We start from the raw sequence: 22793 nt of genomic DNA, 5'->3' as shown, positions 1-22793 counted from the left end.
TGGGTTTACAGGCTAAAGTATGTCCCGGGAAGGTATTTTAAAGTACCCACCTCTACTCCTTCTCCCTCTAGAGGGCCCTGAAATTTGCCAACAACATTTTACCTTAATTTTCAGTTACTAGTTGCTTTTTCTCTGCCTTTAGTTCTGAAAATGCAATTCCTGTTATTTGAGCAGAATTTTGAGCCATATCAATGTTTTTTTTTCGAATTTAGGAAATGTATTTGCATATCTTTAAAACCTTATAAAAATGGAATTGAGCAAAGTTATGAAGCTGAAAACAATTTTATTGTACTTCAATAAGCAGAAGATCTATTTTGCAGGGTTTCACTTTTATAACAAACATATTTTTAAAGGTCAGGGCCCTCTAGAGGGAGAAGGAGTGGAGGTAGTTGCTTCAAAATACCTTTCTGGGACATACTTTAGTCTGTAGATTCATCTCTGAAAATTTCATTTTCCTAACCTAAACCCTTTCTGAGATAGCAAGAAGTCAATTAACTAGAATTTTAACTAGCCTACTTTGGCAGCAGTTGCAGATCATGACATTGGAAATATATGTCTTTACCTTTTTTCTAAACAAGAATAGAAATAAATCCAGGGAGGTCAAGTGAGAGAGTAATGATAAAACCATCAATATTGATCAGTAAAATTATACCTTAAATTTAAGCACTTTTTAACCTAGTCTAACCTAACCTTGTTATAAACAATTTTAGCACTGAGAAAATGAAGTATTATTTTGCAGAAAATGAGCAATAAGTCATACTCTAATTGAAAATTTGTCATTTTTAAGGGCTAAAAAAGTGCTTAAATCTCAATTGAAGGTAGCCTAGAAGCAACTATTATATTTATAAAGAGCATAAAAAAGGCATTGAGTGGTATACTAACTTTATATGAAAGCCAGTTATACAATTTGCTATAATTTTACCCATTCATCTTGACTAAAGAGTAGAGATGGCCTATTCTTATGAAAATCTTGGTCCTTCAGTTCCTCTAGTAAAGTCTTTATTTTAGAAATGCCTTCTTATCAAAAAATACCAACCCCTCAGGCACATTGCCCTTGAGGGGGAGGGATGAATGTAATCCCTTTAAACTGTGGACATAGAAATCCCTTCCACACAAAAATGTTTACATTAGATCATCAGTCAAATCTAGCTTCCCTAGGCTATCTCTGTAACCTTGTTCAGTGCTGCTTGATTATTGATCTTAAGGCAGCTAGCACCATTAAATGATCCTACCAATATTGAGTCTTTTTGGTAGTCTTTAATTTGCTTTCTAAACAGCATAATTCCTTTCATAATCACATTTAGTGGAGGATTAAAGGGACATGGATGCCTCTTTTTTTGTCAACCAGACTCTTGTGATACTGTCCTCACCTGTAAAACAGCAGATAAAACTATCCCTCCTCAGTCAGAGGGTCAGACATTTTAATTGCTATCCAAGCACTGCAGAAAAAATTCCACACTGCCGGTTACAAAGATTAAAAAGAAAGCTTAAATACCTTAGTATTAAACTTTAAATCAATAAACAAAAGAATATCTAAAATTAGCAAAGTGCCTTATTAATTCAATCTTTTCTTCCAAAAAATACTGCTTTTTGAATTTTGACGTTGACGTTAACTCCCCTCTTGCTGTTCAGCCTAGAGGACGTTCTATGGCAAGTCGATTCTCAATTCTTAATAAATAGTAGGAGGAAATCGTATTTCCTGAAACTTTAATTCAAATGTCCTTTAATCTTGCAATTCTTGTCAGAAACTGTATGACAAGACTAACTATCATACAATTTTCTTCTTCACTATCAAATCCTCCTAATAACATATATAGGCTCGACTGCACTTTCTTCTGTCTGAAAAATTCGGTTATTTCACGTCTTTCTTGTTCGCTTTCACGGCAAATTATCATCAAGTGTTCTATAGTTTCTGATGCACCACACTTAGGACATTCCTCACTCTGTCCCAAAAATTTTGCTTTGTAACAACCAACTCCAGCATGGTGTGATCGGAGTCGAAACAGTTTCTTTGCTTCATATCTAGTGAGTCCTTTATACACCTTCGTTTCTATATTTCTCTGTTTTTTCATAGTCACAAAAAGATTCCCAGTCAAATCTCTATTCGCTTTAAAACCCTGACGATCAATCTCTTTAATCACTTTATCAAATATCATAACTTCGTAAGGAGTGTCCATGTCGGTTACAAGTGTTCCTGACTCAACTGCGGATTTGGCCTTCAAATCTGCTATTTCATTTCCAGAGATCCCAATATGGGCGGGAATCCACTGAATAACTACTTTCTTCTTTTTTAATATGTCTTGTAGTTTAATGTAACATATAAGGACATCTCTATTTGGTTTTGCCATAGTATTAGCATTTACAACTGCTTGAATAGCACTTTTTGAATCAGAGCAAATGATAACCTTGTCCTCTTCAACAGATTCCTCAATGAACTCCAGCACCTTCTTAATGGCGTAAACTTCTGCCAGGAATACACTGCTCTCTGGAGGTAATTTAAATTTTTTGGACACATTTTTGAAAGGGCACCAAAACGCTGCTCCTACATGCTTCATTTCATCTACTTTTGATCCGTCAGTGAATAATGGAAGGTATCCCTTGTACTCTTTTTCCATCATCATGCAGAATGCCAAGTCCGCTGGAGTATCTTGGTCCATATTGAATTCTAATCTTGAACTGATCCTGTTTTCCTCCCATGGTGGAGGGACACCTATTTCACCAACTCTTAACATTTTGGAAAGTACTATATCAATTCCATAACTTTTACAAATTTCTAATGCTGCTTCAAGACAATTGGATTGATTTCTTGCTTTAGATGTGTTGGCAGTTGCTTGGCGACCAGGTTTGATGATTTTTGACTTAACTGGGTGGTTATTTTCTAAAGACCAAATCCTCTGTACATATTTTAAAAATCTGATCTTTCTTCGTGTTTCCAGGTCTGCTAGACCACTTTCTGATAGAAGGAAACTAACAGGTGTTGTTTTTCTTGCTCCAAATGCAATTCTTATGGCTGAGTTTTGGATTATATCTAATCTTGCAATGGTTGAGTGACAAGCTGTGCCATAAATTGTTGAGCAATACTCCATTTTAGGCAATACATATTTGATATAATACTGGATCAAAAGTTCTGCTGGTAATCCTCTAGCCATATCAATCAATCAATTAATTCAATCAATTTATTCAAAAAGAAAAGAAAACACATAACAACAATAATAATAAAGATCCTAGAAGCGAACTTGTTAAGGACCAAAACAACAAAAAATTGTAAATGAAAAAGAGAGAGAAGAAAAAAAAAAGAAAAAAAAAAGAGAAAACAAGGGTAATTAAAGCAAATTGAACAAACATTTAGAGAAATATAATATCAAGATTTTAGTACATTATTATATAGCGTCCGAAAACTTGTGGATAGCTCGACACTGGAGGGTATTACATTCCATTGAATTATAGATTTATAAATTGGGGATCGCTGTGCGGAACTAGAGATACACCTGGGGACAATGAAGGAACGGTTGGATGAAACGGAGACAGTGGCCTTCAGAATTATTACTATTAAAATAAGTTAATAAGTGGGGAGGAAGATTTTTATGGTAAGCGGAATATGCAAGGGATAGATTTAACTTTTTGATGATTTGTTCAAAAGGGATAATACCAAAATCGGAGTACAAGTCCTTGGTGGGATATAGTCGTGGCAACCGAAAAACTGCTTTGACGGCACGGTTTTGAGCAGATTTTAATTTATTGGTAACTGAAGGATAAGTATTGCCCCATACAGATCCGCAGTATGAGATATATGGGTAAATAAAAGAATAATAAAGGGTGACAAGGATATCGAGAGGAAGAAAATAATTCACACGATTAATTATACTTACCTGTCGCAAAATTATGGCTCTAACATAGGACACATGTGTTGCAAATGATAGGCAGGAGTCTATGTGGACACCAAGAAACTTGGCAACTTCGACCTGCGGGAGGAGATTGGTAGAATATTTTAGGCCAAGTGCTGGCTGAACTTCATTTTTTTTGTAAGGGGTTTGAAATAATACCACCTGACTTTTCTTGCTGTTAATGGTCATGCAGTTAACGAGACACCACTCCTGTACTCTATTCAGAAGGGTTTGAGTAGAGGTGACGACGGATGGTAAATTAGGACTGGTGATGAAAAAGTTGCTATCGTCAGCAAAAAGAACTGGGTGCACTGATGGGCCCAGGTCCGTTTTCAAATCATTAATATAAAGGAGAAAAAGTATTGGACCAAGAACAGAGCCCTGTGGGACGCCCCTCCGGACAGGTAGGGGATGTGAAGTCACCCCGCCCAGTCTCACACTCTGTACTCTACCAGAGAGATAAGAGCCGAACCATGAGAAAGGAACTCCGCGAATCCCTAGGTTATTGAGTTTACTTAATAAAACACTGTGATCAACCATGTCAAAGGCCTTTGAAAAATCCAGAAATAAGCCCAATACAGTATTTTTAAGGTCAAGTTGGGAGCGTATAAACTGTGTGGCGTCTATTAGTGCATGAGCAGTTGAAAATTTGGCACGGAAGCCATATTGATGAGGAGAAATCAACGAATCTGATGACTGATTCCCAAATACAAAGGGAGAAAGACGTCGGAATATAATTCTCTCGAGCACCTTAGATATAACTGGGAGAAGTGAGATTGGACGATAATTGCTTATCTCAGACGGATCGCCTTTTTTATGAATCGGGATAACAATTGCTGATTTAAATATTTCTGGGAAGACTCCATTGGTCATAGACAGGTTTGCTATATTGCACAATGGGTTCACAAATATAGGAAGATACGGTCCTAAGAAGCTTATTACTTATGCCAAAGAAGTCAGGTGTACTACTATTAGAGAGAGATACGATAACTTGAAGCACCTCTTTGCGATCAGTTGGAGAGAAAAACATGGATCTGGGATTCTTGCTAGGGTGTACCGACTGTGAGAAGGAACAGGAGTTAGCATTTGGAATATTAGTGAAATAATTATTAAAAGCATCCGGTACTAAAATTGGGTCAATTAATCTGCCACTGATGTCCCTAAGATTAATAGGAACAGACCTTGAATTCCTTTTTTTTGAAAGGATTTCATTTATTGTAGACCAAATTTTTTGCAAGTTCCCTTTGCAGTGAGAGATTTTTGAATAATAATAATTTTTCTTTGCTTCCCGGATGAGTTTGGTATATATGTTTTTGTATTTTTTATAATTAGTCAGGTCAATAACGCTACTGGTTTTGCAAGCTAACTTATATAGGTCATTTTTTCGGTATGAAGAGATTATCAGGCTATTTGACATCCAGGGGCGTATATGGGTAGTTTTTCGGTTTGATTTACGAACTGGAAAGGTTGAACTAATAAGATCACTCAATCCCTGTGTGAAACTACTTGTGGCTGAATTAACATCCTGACAATCCAAAGTCTTGGACCAGTCGAAGGATTTCAAACAATCCGTGAACCGGTTCATATTCACAGTATTATATATTCTATTAGACGTAGGGGTATTAGTTCTACGGGGTTGAGTAGCTGATAGGGAGGGTAAGGAAAGATAGATTGGAAAGTGATCTGACAGGTCAGAAAATATTATTTTGGAGGACAGGTGGTTTCCCAGGGAAGTGGATACAAAAATGTTATCAATTAAAGTAGCGGTAGACCTCATGGGATCAACTCTAGTAGGAAAAAGGATCGTGGGAAGAAGACCACTTGAGGTAAATGTTTCAAAGAAGGTATCACTATCATTGTTATTGCTAACATTTAATAAATTACAATTGAAGTCCCCAAAAACTATTGCCTTCTTTTGTGGTAAATTAATAAAACTAGAAAAATCATCAAACTGATTACAAAAGAAAGGTGTCGGAAATGAGGGTGGTTTATAAAATAACGAAAAAATAAAAGAATTCTCGTCTACACTTATGTCGACGATTATTGAATAAATGCATCTATTATTTATAGGTTGCGAGAACAAGAATTCACAATCGAATAGTCTGGTGAATTTTACACTTGATCGGATGTAAAGAGAAATGCCGCCAGAGGACTTGGTTAATTTTCTTTCAATATGAATAGCTTGAAAGCCAGTGAGGGAAAATTCATTAGTATCATCAATTTCTGAAAGCCACGTCTCCGTTATTCCAATTACGTCGAAAGGGCAGTAACCATTTGTTAAAATTAAATCTTTAAAATTAGCCCACTTATCCCGTATGCTTCTGATATTAAAGCAAATTACATTAAGTTTGGTCTCTTCCATTAGCTTAGGTTTCACATTTTTCACAAAATCAAAAGTGTCGAGATATTTACAGTTAATTTGGTTTAAAGGGCTATCGGGGCTAGCTAAGGTGTTGGTGGACAGATTAGTTTGGTCATCGTAATAATTAAAAACAACATTATTGCACAGTGACAAATTATTAAGAAACGTAAAATCTTGTAAAGTACTTGTATTTGTGTTTGTTTGACTGTTCATTTCTTAAGCAGTAGTTTCTGTGCTTCTGGACATTTATACGAATAACAGGGGTGGTCGGAGGAGCCACAGAGAGCACATTTCATGACAAGTTGACACGGGTTTTCTTTAGAGTTCTGGTGGTCACCAGCACATTTTGAGCATCTCGGGGAAGCTTTACAGTTATTCGCAGTATGGCCGTAGCACTGGCATTTGTAGCACTGGGTAGGCAAAAACTTGTACTCAGTTATAGGTAGACGCTCGTAACCAATAACAAGGGGATTCTCAGTGGCATAGTTTAGGTGGTCACGTGACTCAAACTTTAATCGAAAAGACCTCGTACTTCCTAACTGAACAACTTCTGTACAGTTATTAGCGAGATCACATAGGTCACTGTTAGATGTTCCGTCAGGCACTCGGCGTACTATACCGAAAAAGGCAGGACTCTTCACTTTAGCATTCATGGATTGGTCTACTTTGCTTAATGCATCTGCCAAAGTATTGGCGGCACCCTTGTCCGACAGAACTACTTGCCATGCATCCCTCCTAGGCCTCAAAACAACTATGCTTGAACTGACACCCCCACAAGCTTTATCCAGGAAATCTTTTCGAGCGTCAGGATTATTCAAGTTTTTTGGTGGATTTTTCACAATAACTGAATAGGACGGTTTTGCGGGTGGGGGAGGTTTCATATCAGGAATAGTTTGCACGACTGACCTTGCTTTATGGTGCTCAGCGAAGCTTTTAAATTCCATGCAGAGTTCATTAACCTTTTGAGTTAACGTAGCTGTTGTCTCCCCTGGCACACATGGGACCTGATCTGGCTCGAAAATCAGATACTGAGGTAGGCTGATCTTTTTCTCATCACAAAGATCAAAGGCTCGAACCATATCACTTACATTATCAGTCACTTTGGGGCGCTCAGTTACCCTAGTAATAGAGGCGTCAGCCCACAAAATCTTCTTTGCTTCAATTAACATATCTCCTTTGAAAAAATCGCAAGCAATTTTTACAATATTATCAGCTGAACAACCTGCATTTCTAGCCCGTGAAATGAAATTCAACACGGGATTCAAGACAAGTCTTTCACCTGGCATCATCCGGTGAAATGATCAAATTTCATCAAAATTCGTGGGCGGGGCCACAATAGTTGTCAGTAAAAGCAATAGCAAATCAGGTAGTAATACTCACAAGATATATATTCAGAAGTTGCGTACACAATTTTAATTATCCAAAATCCAATTATTCAAAGCAAATTGTTAACAGCACGTTACACAACTTAAATAGTTGCGTACACGATTTTAATTATCCAATTATCAAAAGCAAATTGTTCACAGCACTATATAGCATTGTACACAATTTCAATAGTTGCGCAATGAAATAAATATCCAAACAATAATCCTCTGTAAGTTAACCAACCAATATAAACTGGTTTTCATCCATATAGTTCAAAGACTGAATGAAGACTGATATAGGCCAAACTCTTCATAACATTGAGTCTTTTCAAACATGTATATTTAAGATACATCACATGGGGTTTCCAGGTAAGTTTATTGTCAACCACTACACCTAGTATTTTTGCTTCACTAACATATTCAACTGGGTGGCCACTTAAGTACAGATCCGGAAGGGTTCCAATTCTTTTCCTAGTGATAACAATTGCCTTCGTCTTTGTTGCAGAAAACTTTAAGTCAGCTTCTTTGGACCATTTTTCTAATTTTGCAATGACCTGGGTTATTAGGGTCTTTATATGGTAGGTGTCACGCGCCATGACCCACGCAGTATTGTCATCTGCAAAAATAGCTCCTCCATCATCCTTCATGTTGATAGGAATATCATATGATCCTATGTTGTACATGTCAGGCCCCAATGCTGATCCTTGAGGGATTCCTCTTTCAGGAAACACTGTTATATTTGAAATTGTTCTACCAACTCGCACTTTAACTTTTCTTCCTATTAAATAATCATTTAAAAATGCTAACATTTGGCCTTTTATGCCAGCTGTTACTAGGCCTCCAACCATTTTTCTATGAAGCATATTATCAAAAGCGCCTTCAATGTCAATTAAAATCGCTGCTAAAATCCACCCATTTTGCAAAGCATATAATGCCTCCTGTTTGAGGCACATAAGACTGTCTTCTGCACTTCTATTTTTTCTGAAACCACACTGAATGTCTTTCAAAATTTTCTTCTGTTGTGTCACAGCTTCCAGTCTCTTCTTCACCATCCTTTCCATAACTTTCCCCAAAACAGGGAGAAGGGTAATGTATCTATAGTTTTCAATCTTTGATAAGTCTTTGCCAGGCTTTGGTAGCATTACTGCTTCACCATACTTCCAAACATCAGGAAATTTTCCCTCCCTCCATATACCATTGATTAATTCTAGCAGTACATTGATCCACAATTTGGGGAGCGACTTCACGAACTGTGGCAAAATTTCGTCTGGTCCAGGAGATGTATCAGGAAGCTTATTAATTACATTCATTAATTCCTGTTCAATGAATGGTCTATTGTATGGTTCGTTTTGTCCTTGTGTTCCAAGGTCACTTACTTTTGTGTCCATATTGGTCTTCTTCTGTATATCCGGATCTCCCCGGCCAACGGTAGAGCTCATGAATTTGGCAGCTGCATCAGCTTTTTCATCATCAGTCACAAGAAGCTTATTATCTTATTAATAGGTGGGTTGCTCCGGCCTGAAGTTGCTCTGTTATTCATCTTTTTCATAAACTCATATACTTTGGATGTTGGTTTTCGAAAGTCAAGTTTGTTTATAAAGTTATTCCATGATTTTTTCTTGGCTTCAAGTACTGTTTTTCGAAATATAGCATAAGCTCTGTTCTTTTCAATAAGGCTATGAAGATTTCTCACCAGATTATATATTCTCTTTTTTGCAATGAATTCTCTTTTGGCTTTCGAACAATCTTCATTCCACCAGATACACCCTTGGTGACGGCTGATTTCTCTATATGGTACAACAGTTTTGGCTATTTCTATCAATTTCTCTTGAAATATTTCAACTTTCCTAGATAATTCTACTTCTTCCTCTGTTAGTGATTTCACATCAAACTCGTCCAGTGCTTCTCTGAGTATAAACCAGTTAAAATTTTTAGTTTTAAATCCCTTTCTCTTATTACCTTTTAGAAGGACTTCTTCATTAATAGTGCACAATATGGGGTTGTGATCACTGGCCAGTTCACTTTCAGCATCACATTCTATGTTCAATTTGATATAGAGTCTAGGATTGCATAATAGCAAATCAATTGTTGTTATCTCTCCTGTCTGGGGATTAACTCTAGTTGGCATCCCAACCGGTGTTGCTAAGCATATTGGGCTATTTATTAAACAGTTTTCTAAACTTGTTCCAGAACTATTTACATTTCTACACTTGCACCAAGATTTACTATGTGCATTCATATCACCCAATATTATCAGGTCCTCTGCAACTGGTATCATTTTAATAATTTCATCTATCCTTTCTCCCAACAGTCCATTATTTCCAGATGGGTTATATACACATATAACATTCATTTTCTTTTCATTTTTTAAAAACAGTTTAGTTCCAACTACTTCCACTTCATTATCAATTGATTGCTGGCTTGCTAAGTCCAATTCTTCATAATGAATATGACTTCTTATTCCAATCATAACTCCACCTTTTCTTCCTGTTATTCTATCATTTCTCAAGATGTTGAAACCTTTGCAGGGGCTCATGATATTTGGTTTTAGCCAAGTTTCTTGAATACAAAAAATATCAATGTCTTTTCTGTCACAATATTGAAGCAATAATTCCCTTTTTTCTCTCATGATTGAACATGCATTCCAGGATAATATTTTGAGCTGCATTAAGGACATGTTCTGTTTTCCAAGGTGCTACTTGTTTCACAAACCAATTTTACATCATTGCGGTCAAGTTTTCCAAACTTCATTTGCTCAACCAATTCACACAGTTTATCTACCTTTTCATTCAATGGCAAGTTTTCAATACTCAGTATTCCTGGGGTTATAAGCATCCCAATCACTAACTTCTTTGCCGTCATTTGTTGCAATTCTGCTGCAGTGTTACTTATTATTCTTTTCTCAGGATTCAGGTTATTCTGGACTACATGAGCATAACTTCTAAATGTTGTCCTTGCTCTTTTAAATCCCATGCCATACTTTTCTGCCACTTCTAGCACTTGTTGGTTCTCCCTTCTTACTGGGCATACTGATGAAGTGGATGAATGGTTTTGTTTACAATTGGCGCACCTGTATCTGCTGGTACGCTCATCTACACTCTCCTGTTTCAGAGGGCAATCACGGCTTTGATGATTCTTGGCACATCTGAGGCAGATCTCCTTTGATTTACAGTCTTTCTGAAGATGCCCATATTTCTGGCATTTGTAGCACTGCATCACCTTCCTATGGTAGGGTAAGAAATCTCTGTTTCTACCGCAGCACCACACACTTGCTGGGGTTATAATTGATTCAAAAACCACCATTACTGACAGGCTGTCTTCAAGCTTTTTTAGATCCCGGTTATACCTCTGCATTCTAATCACTTCTTTTACAGGCACAGCAGATTTGATACTTTCCTCAATTTGTACAATTGATAAATATAAAGGAATTCCTTTCATCACACCTCTTGATACATGTTCTTTCCTTAAAACTGTTACTTCTATGTTATTCACAGTTTTGATTTCCAATGCTGATTTCATCCCGCTCTCATCTTTTAAATGCAAGTAAATAGTGTTCCCTTCACGATTTGTTTCAAACTCAAATCTGCCACTAATTTTTTCCTTGAAAAACATACAAAGTTCGTATTCATTTAAGAACTTGGCATTTATATCAACTGCTTTGATTACAACACTTCCATGTATCATTTCCTTTTCAGGTATTTCCAATAATGGGATCTGGAAATTTGAAATATTTCTCTTATCTTTTGTAAGTGACAGGCCTTTGGCCTTCTGGTCTGGTCTTTGGTGAACAAATTGTCTCTTTGGTGCTCCCCTTTCAATCTGAACACTTTCATTACTAATAGGTGAGGTCACTCTCCTTTTCAAGTTATTCTCTTTTCCTCTTGAGCATAGTCCTTCCACTACTCTTGGGTTTACCATAGTCATATCATCAGATTCAAAGTTTGTGTCAGGTGGAGAATGGTCAATACCTTCTAACTCACATTCTTCCACTTCAAGTCCATTATATCTGTTACTCACTGTACAAGCATACTGTGCCTGGTTCAGCACTGGTGCTCGATTACTGTACACTTGCTGTCCATATAGTTGTGTCATAACTTGGCCTGATTCAAGTCCATCATTTGTGTTATTCACTGTATACATATACTGCTGTGATGGGTTGGAAGTTGGGGTATATACTTGTCCATAAACATTTGGTACGACTGCCGGAAACATGACTTTTTGCATACCACTAGGCATATTCCACTGCATTTGCATCATCTGTGGTCCTGGGGCCCCATTTACAGGCCCCTGCATGGGACTATGAACCACTGAATACTGTCCAACACTAGTAGGAGCTACTGTACCCCCAGCTGGGGGGCCAGTTTGACTGTTCATGATACCACTAGTCTCCAGTCCACAAAATCATTTATTCCAGAATTTTCTCAAACAGACTTCATGCACCACAAACAAGTTTTTAGTTAAAAACCTTTTTCACAAGAAGCACGTGCTGTGAATTCCGAAATTCAGTGTCAATTGCTTTTTGAATTTTGTTGCTTTTGATATTTCTTAAATATAAAAATATAAGCGTGAATTTAAAATTCAGATTAGAAATTATATACTTCATAGAATTGAATAGATGAACTTGATTTTTGTTGTCAGGATCTTTCAAATGTTGCATGACTATTCCAGCAAAAAATTTGACTAGTAGGCAGTATTTCCACTTCGCAGGCTTTGGAATTCGGTGTGGCGTGCCTAAAATTCGGCGGTAGATAGCGTCACATATCGGTAGGGAATTTCTAGACATGCCCAAACCCTCTAAGTGCATGTTAAGTTTCCAAAAATGCTCAATTTTCTGCTGAAGTACCAGATCAATTTACAATTAGACCATTCTACAACGGTCTATCGACTTTCGATTGATCATACAACAATTTAAAGCAATGTTTTCTTTAAAACTGCAAAAGAGTAATGAGTTGTTGTTTGATCTCGTGGTAATAATGACGGTTACGAAATATTGCAGTCGTTGCAAATGCAGTATTTGCAAAGGTTCTTGTAAATCGCTAGTATACCAATATGGTATACTCTTGAGCTAGCGGCGATTCTAAAATATTGCAAACGCGGCATTTGCAGTAGATGCTGCAAATCTGCAGCACCTGTGAATCCGAATGCTCACATAAGGAAAGAACTATTTTCATGTATTAATTAAATTGACATTTGGTTTTTATGCCTACGTTGGACAAGATATGTTTAGACACGAATATATTGCCTGACACGCGCGTAAAAACACATACTGAGCTAGACACGCATGAAAACAGGGCTTAAGAAATGCACTTTCAATATCCTCAATTATTATTGATGGAATCCTATTCTACTTAATCAGGTACTGCTCATCATAGTAAAGCACTTAAAATTGGACTTCAAACAACAAATTAAATATTTGGTTAAAATGATTAAAGCAACCGATACGCATCTGCAAACGAAGGAATCAAGCCTAGGATCACATCAGTAGAATACTACTACTACTACTAATAACTCACTGCAGCACCAAGCCGCCTGAGGCCAACACAGCTACGCACGCTCCTCCTCCAACCTAATCTATTTAAAGCCTCCCTCTTTACACCCTCCCAGGAAGTTCCCATTTCCTTTAAATCCTTATTTATGACATCCTCCCAACCCAGACAAGGACGACCTGCTTTCCGTGTAGCCCCAGACGGTTGGCCAAAAAGGACAATCTTCGGTAATCTGTCATCCTTCATCCGTAGAACGTGGCCTAGCCATCTCAACCTTTCTTTCATTATAGCCCCAGAAAGCGGGATTGAACCACACTTTTCGTACAACCTACTGTTTGAAATACGGTCAGTCAGCCGGGTACCCAGAACAATCCGTAGGCAATTTCTCTGGAAAACATCTAGTAAATTTTCATCTGCTTTTCGGAGTGTCCATGCTTCAGAGCCATATTTGACCACTGTCATCACTGTAGCTTCCAATATTCTAATCTTGGTTTGTAGGCTTATCTTTCTATTCTTCCAAACTTTTTTTTAACTGTGAAAAAACACCCTGAGCTTTAGCTATTCTACTTTTAACATCTTCACTGCTCCCACCATCTTTACTAATAATACTACCAAGGTAACTGAAGCTCCCAACCTGATCAATCTTTTCGTTACCTAAGGTCACCTGTTCATCTTCACTTATTCCTAACCTTAGTGACTTAGTCTTCTTAACATTAATTTTCAAGCCTATTTTAGCACCCTGAACTCGTAAAACCTCTAAAAATTCATTCATTTTGCTCACACTTTCATCTAATATGCTTAAATCATCAGCATAATCTAAGTCCAGGAGCGTTCTTCCTCCCCATTTGATTCCATGGTCTCCAATTGCCTTTCCTACGTTGATTTAATTCTAATCTACTGAATTAAGTATTTTTCATCACAATAAATCAATAAAGCATACGTTGGTCTTCAAACAACAATTCAGGAACAGCGGCAGTTTCAAATATCCAATGCAACTCAAAACAGAAACTTTTGATCTTCCACCGTAGACATACATCACTAACATTTTGAAGCCTTAGTCTAGGATAGTATCGATACATACGTTGATTGAATTCTGATCTACTTAATTAGGTACTTTTCATCGCAATAAATCAATAAAGTACACTTTGGTCTTCAAACAACAATTCAGGAACAGTGGAAGTTTTAAATATCTAATGCAACACAAAACAGAAACTTTTGCTGTTATAGACTAAATTTGATCACTCATATACACTCTTCAACTGTCGCAGATGCTCGTACTTCCTTTAGCCGTTTCTCTAGTTCATGATCAACTATCAGTAATGAAGAATGCATAATCAACCTCTTCGTCCCGCATTTGGTACGCAAGATGGCAGATAAGGTCAGCGTCGACAATCTATTTTGTTTATCAGTCTTCACTTCTTTTAAAGTACTGAAAAGATATTCTGCAATATCATTCGAGAAAGGCAACGAAAAGAAAAAGTAAATAACGTGCCTTGGATTTGTGAACCTTGGTCGGTCACTTGGGGTAACAATGGACAAAATGAATCTCCAATATTCTACTGGCGACTGACACAGATCCTTCAGAACATCAACAGAGCTTTGTTCACACCATTCCGAGTCAATGGCAGCTCTAAGACATGTAGGAGGAAAATACTTAACTAGAAGTGGTGCAAGACTAGAAGAAATGAGCTTAGCAGCATTTGAAGGCTCTATAAGACAGGACATCTCTTTCAAATCATCATCAAATACGAGCTTGATTTTGATCTATGGAACTGTTCCCTTGTAAAATTCTCTTACTGTGAGGTATACTTTCATCACTTCATTATGGTCCACTTTAGGGTCACGCTCTACAAGCTCTGAAATAGCGAGTATAAGCGATGTAACTTACTATAAACATTTTAATAATTAATGTAATTAGTTACTTAATTAACTACTCCCTTTTCATTTGATGTGAGATGGTTGAAAACGAAAAAAAATTCGATAAACTCCACCGTTTTTAAGTGAAATGAGGAAAGACAATGCTGGTTCTTCTGTTTCTCATTCATGATGTTTTATTTAAAGAGCAAAAGCCACATAATGGAATGAAGGAACCAGGTCTAAGTTGAGGCTCCAGGACTTCGCTGAGTGGTGCTGTTCGCAGTCACACCTATTATGTCCAATTAAAAAGAAAAAAAATTGGGCAATCGCTAAAAGTCGGTATTTCGGTAGGCTTGAAATTCATTCGGTATAAAAGTCCGAAAATCGGTAGATCTACCGATAAATCGGTAGAAGTGGAAACACTGCTACTAGGCCTATTGAGGTAGCGGTGACCCAATTTACTTTCTTTATTTTTCAATCAAAAGATATCAATCAACGCATTATTTGAAAGCTATCCTTCTTCTAAACTGTTTCTACTATTTTTGCAGAATGGATTGATTCAGCAAAAATAACCACGTACCATCAATACCAAATTACCCCACAAATTTCTTGTTCCAGTAAAGATGTACTGACGCACAATGCCAAAACTACTAGTTTGTTTGAGCCCCATACCTGTGTAGATTGCCTCTAAAAGGAATAAGCAACAAGAGTAGATACTAAGAAACTACTAAAAGCCATATCTAATGTTGAAAGATATTTGAGGTAGTTTCCAAAGTGTTAGCAGAAGAGGCACAATCAGAGCGATGTAGATTAGGAGGATTGAAGGGTGATTAAAGATACATCATCCTGCCGCCCCTGACTTGGAATAGCTCACTACTTGCTGTAAAAGTAAATTTTGGCATCAACTTCACTAGTGTTAATTGCTAAACCAAAAATAAACGCATTTCTTATATTAGTCATGCCAGTGAAGCTGTTACTAAAAAGATTTTTGAAAGTTGCTGCCAAAAAGGCAAAAATATAATTGAACGGCTGTTCTTAATAACTTTTGTTCACCTGCATGAGTTGCCTCGCTTTGTTCACTTTTTTCTATCACCCTTGGTTGAACTTCATTGGAGTGATGACTTAAAGACTATTTAATATTTTAAAGATCATATCTTACTGTAAGTTTTTCTCATATTCATATATTGTTTTGCGGAAGACGGCTTTTGGATACAGCGTCAATATTCACTTGAAATTTTAGCAAGTGCCACTGTTTTTAGAAACTTTCCTTTTTGTTTTGCCTGTTGTTTATGATGGAAAGGCAGAGTGGTGTTTGACGTTATGCAAATTAGTAAATTGATTAAGTAAACCTTAATATCTACTGTAGATACCAGAAGTGGGTATGCAAAGCTGTGATTGATGCTCCATGTAAACTTACTATTTTTAATTTGTGTTTAAGATACAAAATGCAAGGGAAGGGTTCATCCTACCTAGAAATATATTTATGTATTCATATATATATATATATATATATATATATATATATATATATATATATATATATATATATATATATATGTGTGTGTGTGTGTGTGTTTGTATATAGGAGAGCTACAAAATTTGGAAGTTGAAATTGCCAAATTGAACTGAAATTCAATTGAAATTACGACTAAATTTGCTTGCTAAGATTGAATTGAAATTCAATTTCAATTGAAATTGCGACGAAATTGGCTTGCTTTTATGGAGGAGAGCTATGAAATTTGGAAATTGAAGTAGCCAAATTGAAATTCAATTTCGATTGAAATTGCGACGAAATTTGTTCACTTTTATGGAGGAGAGCTGTGGAATATTAAGTCAAATTAAATGTACAAGACATTCTATTTTTCCTTATTTTTACCATAAGCAACTTCTGTATAGAAATCTTACGAGAAGGGTTGAAACGCTCTTGAATGTCCAACTGATAAAAATACCCTATTACATATAAACGAAACTTCTGTGGAAAAGACTAAATCCTGTTCATATGAATAATTGTCCGCATTTTTGAGGATTTTTCTTACCAAAAATCCGTGGTAAAATACTATTAAGGACTTCTCCGATGTAACTATAGTCTATCTAAAATTTAAACAACATAATCAAATTTTCCAAAATTTTTAATTACGACACACTATTTTAATCGTGACCCAGAAAAAACTGAAAATGCAGAAAACGACCATTCATTACAATTGTTGATATATACAATCTATCAGCTAGAAGTCGGGAGAGAAAAGTATAAGAAACATAATACTAGATTTCTAATCATAAATGAAAAGCATTAAAAAAACAGTAAAAAGCCTTCGGTTTTTTGTTGGAGGGAAAAACCCGCAGGGTTTTTATTTTTCTATAGCTTCCATGGACAGTACTTTTTATGGTTTTTTTTTTATTCTCAGTTTTAAAATCATGAGAAAATAGTGAAAAATTTTAAGGCGAAATAAAGGTGCAGAAACATTTCATTGTTCCCTATTTCCGAACTTATATACTTAAAAATAATACGAGAAGAATTTAAAATGACGTTGAATGTCCTTAACGGATAAAAACTTTTCGTCACTAATGTTATAAGTAGATAGTTTAACCTTTTCATTAATGTTCACGTTCCCATTACTTTTGATCTGAGTTGTCACGATTTTTCGAGTTTAACAAGATTTTTTTTTTGTCACAAGCACAAGACTTAATATGAAGATAAAATTTTCTAAAACAATCGTACGTCTTACCGCAGAGCTTGCACTTAAACAAATTCTGGGTGGGATACATAAACGGCTCATGGATTAACAAGTTTTTATTATAGTTGCTAGTCTTGCCGCAAACTCACAACTGAAAGAGTTAGGATTTGGGTGCAAAGCAAAATGTTTGTTTGTTGAAATAAGAAGACATAGTAAATGTTCGAATAATATATGACAAAAATAAATAAAAAATGAAAACATGTAGCAAAGTTAATTTAAAAATTTGTGAAACGGTGGATCAAAGCATGAACCCAATTACAAGCAATCAACTAAACCTACACAAGTAGTTATATTAGTTTTGAATAAAATATCAAAATGCACAGTAAATGAAATAAAAAATTCTACTTCTGGACAAGAAATACAAACAGACTTTCTAAAACAAATTTTTCGTATAACAAAAAGAGTGAGTAAACCAAAAATTGTAAAGAAACCAAGTTAAATTCTAGGACTTGTACATAAGACACAATCAATCAAGTCCTTACATTTCATGTCCTAGAACAACAAGAGGATTTACCCAGGACAATAGAATAAAATAGACGCACTATATTTATTTTAAAACAATATACTGATCTGTAACTTTTCACTTAAGGTGTAATTATTGTTCATTCTATTTTATCAGTTTCAGATAATTTAATGTGAAAACGTGGTATCACTTTTTGGCCAAATATAAAGAACAAAATAAGTCTTTTTTCATTCATTTTATTAAAACTAATACCATGATCGATTTCTACTAAGAAGGCTTATGGGAAGCGTTAAAATGGTCTTGAATTTCCTCAGCCGACATAAAATCCCCATTACAAACATTACATATAAATAGATTCTCAGCATTCGTGTTTCCAGCCACCTCAGTGGATTTACCTTGATTTTTCGACTTCTTGTGGGATTTGTTAATTTTTACACAAGCACGAGAGTTTATATGTACATCAATTTTCCTAATGGTGTCATAAGTCTTACTACACAGCTTACATCTAAATGGATTGCAACTGGGATGACATCGCTGCACATGCGCTACCATGTTTTTCTTATAGTTGAAACTTTTACTGCAGAACTCACAGCTGAAAGGGCTAGGATTTTCATGTAAAGCCACATGCTTGTCACGATAAGCAGACACGGCGAATACTTCGCTGCATATGTTACAACTGAACTTCTTCTCTCTGAATTTCTTTTCTTCTGGATTCCTCGTATGCACCCTCTTATGTTTTTTAAGAACCTTTCTTGAACCAAAACACATATCACATTGCTTGCATTTATGAGGTCTATTACCAGTGTGAGTATTTACATGATCATTCTTTGTACTTTTTTTCTTGAATGTTTTGGTACAGAGTTCACAGCTGTAAGGTCTTTTGTCACTGTGAGTTTTCATATGGGAATTTAAACCCTGTTTTTGAGCAAAACTATTGCTGCATATCTTGCATTCATACGGTTTTTCGCCCGTATGAGTCCTCTTATGTTCAGTTAACCTGTAGCTTGTGTAAAACTTTCTTTGACAAAATCCACATTCATGTGTGGCACCCTCATTGTGCTTCTTCATATGCAGTGAGTAACCTATCTTTGTTTCAAATTTTGTGTTGCAGATTTCACAACCAAATATCTTTTCTGGTCTCTGTCCACTCTCTTCTATAGCATGCTTTTTCAAATGCTGATTCAAAAGAGACATGCTGTATAAACTCTTTCCACATTTGTCACACGTGAAATTTTTATCGCCTGTATGTCTTTGTATATGCATTCTAAGGTCAATGTCTCTAAAAAAGCCTAAGCCACATATGTAACACAAGTATTTTCTACCCTCAACATGCCTTCGCAGGTGACGTAAGAGTGATCTACGGTTGACGTAAGTCTTTTTGCATATACCACACTCATTAAAATTACTTTCTCCGACGATGTTATTAGTTATTAGTTCTGAATTACTTGTAGGTTCATCATCTGAATTTTCTGAAGGTTGGACAGAACAAGCCATTTCTGTTTTCTTGTGCATTTCCATGTGGGTCACTAACTCAAAAGGCCAGGAAAAAGATTCAGAGCACTTGTTACATCTTAGTTCACCTCCATTTTTGTGAGTCATCAAATGACGACACAGATGATACTTCTTTTCGAAATTCGTTTGACAAAAGGGACACTGATGCACTTCATCTTCATTGCCATTCTCAGTTTGCTTGTGTTGTGTTCGTAAGTGTCGTAAAAAATACTTACGGTCTTTGAACCTTTTTCCACATGAAGCACATTCGTAAGGATGACTTATTTCTTTTAGTTTAGATGGCTTATCTTTGACCGATAATCTTTTGCGAAGTTCGGAATGCTTCCGCAAGTGTCCTAAGAGTGATTTACGTTTGATGTAAGTCTTTTTGCAAATACCGCATTCATTAAAATTGCTTTCTCTAACGATGTTATTAGCCACTGGTTCTGAATTACTAGGAGGTTTAGCATCCGAATTTTCTGAAGGTTGCACAGCAACCAGAAGATTTGCACAGAAGGTTGCAGATGCAATTTCCGTCTTCTCGGTTGCTTTAGTCTTTTCGTGCATTTTTAAATGATTCAGTAATTCAGAAGGCAAAGAAAAAGAACTAGTGCACATGTTACATCTAATGCACAAATTACATGTTTTGTCCCTGTGGGCCACCAAGTGACTGCAAAGATGACGTTCTTCCTTGAATCTGGTTTGACAAAAGGGACACTGAAACATTTCATTTTCATTGTTCGATTTATAAGTTTCCGTCTGAGGCTGAAATAACAGATCAGGGGAAAAAGTTTTATCATGAATATTACAAAAATGAGTTTCTCTATGTTCTGGGTTGCATCTCAAGTGCCGTAAAAGACCTCCGCGATATTTGTAAGTTGACCCACATGTAGCACATTTATTTAAATTATCATAGGTCAAACCTCTATGATCTGTAGACACTGGATCACTTGCAGATTCATCATTTAGTGCCATCGCACGCAGTAACTTCCTGTGCCATCGCATATGATTTGTGAATGATCTACGAATGATGAATGTCCTTTTACAGATTGTGCACTCATAAAAACTATCTCTTGTCCCATTTTGAGTTTCGAAACGATAATCAATATTATGCTTTTTCTTGAATTTTGAACGGTAAAACTGACATTGCTGAATTTCAATTTCATCATGACCTCTCATATGAATTGAAAGTGAAATGAGGAGGGAAAAGGATTCATTGCAAAGTTTGCAAATGTGAGTGTTTTCCGAAGACTCTATATCCAGCTTTTCTTTAAACGAAAGTGACATTTTGTTCCACCTTGAACCGAAGGATTTCAAAGCAACTTCCTCTGGCTGTGATAGTCTTTTACCACTAGAGCGGTTCTTGGTATGACTGATGGAGCTCTTCGGAGGCATCATTCCTAGAATTTTTTCGGGGTCAGATTCGTCAGAGGACATCACTTCATAAGCTTCTTCACTGAATATGTCCATTTCTAAAAAAATAAGAAACTAAAGACATAAATATTATGAGAAATAATATGGGTGCTCTAAGTCAACTTCACTGAAAAAAGTCGTCTACCTAAAGTCAGTACCAACAAATATTCAGCTTCGGGACTAGGAGTTTGACGATTAATCTGACTCCCGGAACTCCCAAAGCTGCCAAATTACCAAAATAATACTTCCTAGTAGAGGCTCTTGCATGCGCCAATAGTTAAAAGACTAACGATAGGCAAGTTCAAAATAAGAAAAAAACAATAATATTTTATTAATTGTTAAGCAAAGGACTGTCTTTTGATGATGAATTTGACGAACTGATGAATGGATTATTGTTTTGAGTTTGGTTTGTTTTGGGGTTTTTTTTTCGGGGGACTGAAAAATATTTTCATAGCTAAGTTATCCTAGAAGTAGCATAATGTTTGTAGACATGAGTATATGATGAGTCGGAGATTACAGGCATGAGATTGTTTGGGAGGGATTGCAACTCTTATTGATAGAAGAGAATTATCATGTATGGGAAACCATGTTGTGACCAAGACAGGCAAAGGATTGCACAAAGCCTCTATTCACCTGAAGATCCAAGGGACTTCAGGTTCCAAGCCTGCTTAAGCACTTCGAGTAGACTTGATAAAGTGCGTTATCCTGTCCTGCACTGGTTCTGGGACCATTACTTTTTCGGAGGCAAAAATAACTTCAATAATTATAAAAATATGAAAATTTTAACTTTAAAAGCCACAATGTAAAAAATCAATTGTGGTATCATCATTTTGACTGACGAACACAGACGATTCAAACGGGAATTATTAGGAGTTTCGGAAACTTATATCCCAGGGGTAGGAAACACTAAGCTAGATTGTATATAATATATTTACTCAGGCGGGAGGGATGGGATGCGTAAGCAGGGAGTAGGGCTCATGATGAATAAGAAGGTTGCCAAGTCTTGTTTAAGTGGATAAAGCATAAATAATAGAATACTACTAGCTGATTTTGTAACTAAAATGTGAAGGGTATTAATCATAGTTGTATATAGCCCTATAGAATCAACTGATGGAAATAGTAATAACTAGGGTATACTAGGGTATACGAGATTCAAGGGTATATAAGAGGCCTGTTATTGATGTTAAAAGTAAGGATTGCCTTCTAGTAATGTTAAAGGTTAATTTAAAGCTGAAATTTAGGAAGAGTAATCTTCCGGGATCCACCATTTTTTCCTGTATTTGAAATGAATGACTAAGCACAAACTTATAAAGTAATTTTGTTAAGACTACTGGTTTGTTTCATTCCCTATTTTTTTTGTCATTCCCTGCATATTTTATTTTAGAGTTGTTTGATTTGTATTTTATTTGTTTATATTTTCATGTCTGGATTTAGGTGACAGGTTTTATTAGATGACTGGATTTAGTTTTTGTATTATTTATTAAAATTGTTTAGTCTATGAATTATAAGTGCGGTTTGAAAAAACCAAAATTGGATTGTTTTTATTCCTGTTTGTAAATGCAGGCCCTTGTTGCTGGTAAATTACCCCTATAAATAGCAAATTAAGTGGTATATGGCCCCCATACTATTTTAATATTGGAGGCCTAGATGTCCCCTGCCATATTACTTTATTTCAGAGTTATCCTATTTGTTATTTTATTCGCTTTTATTATGCTTACATATTTATCTTATTTTATCT

General features: G+C 36.1%; 3 protein-coding genes across 6 annotated transcripts in view; all 3 read right to left on the bottom strand.

The window, feature by feature from the left end:
- The window catches only part of LOC136028022 (zinc finger protein 271-like), a 38202-nt gene extending 25875 nt beyond the window's left edge, over window positions 1-12327 (bottom strand). The window contains exon 1 of one of the 4 annotated variants that reach the window (XM_065705590.1): window positions 12209-12327. The gene's annotated coding sequence lies outside the window, so the exon portion shown is untranslated. Of the gene's footprint in view, window positions 1-1370; window positions 1601-12208 lie in introns of those variants that run through there. The other 3 variants (XM_065705589.1, XM_065705593.1, XM_065705591.1) reach the window with 3 other exon arrangements.
- On the bottom strand, window positions 9085-10239 carry LOC136028481 (uncharacterized). Its single transcript, XM_065706324.1, has one exon. It carries the CDS (start codon window positions 10237-10239, stop codon window positions 9085-9087), a length of 1155 nt encoding a protein of 384 aa, XP_065562396.1.
- A 5689-nt stretch (window positions 12328-18016) lies between the features above and the next one.
- The window catches only part of LOC136028020 (zinc finger protein 845-like), a 41517-nt gene continuing 36740 nt past the window's right edge, over window positions 18017-22793 (bottom strand). The window contains exon 8 of the mRNA XM_065705573.1: window positions 18017-21114. Within this exon, the coding sequence (XP_065561645.1) occupies window positions 18419-21114 (2696 nt within the window). The 3' untranslated portion in view covers window positions 18017-18418. The remainder of the gene's footprint in view (window positions 21115-22793) is intronic.

Source organism: Artemia franciscana, chromosome 6 (genome assembly GCF_032884065.1).
Source record: "Artemia franciscana chromosome 6, ASM3288406v1, whole genome shotgun sequence".
Classification (NCBI taxonomy): Eukaryota; Metazoa; Arthropoda; class Branchiopoda; order Anostraca; family Artemiidae; genus Artemia; species Artemia franciscana.
Note: the sequence above shows the minus strand (reverse complement) of the source record. Positions and strands in the feature narration are given on the sequence as shown.

What these genes read in the sequence shown, in the direction of transcription:
- LOC136028481 (XM_065706324.1), bottom strand. Translation starts at nt 10,239, where the DNA reads ATGAGAGAAAAAAGGGAATTATTGCTTCAATATTGTGACAGAAAAGAC.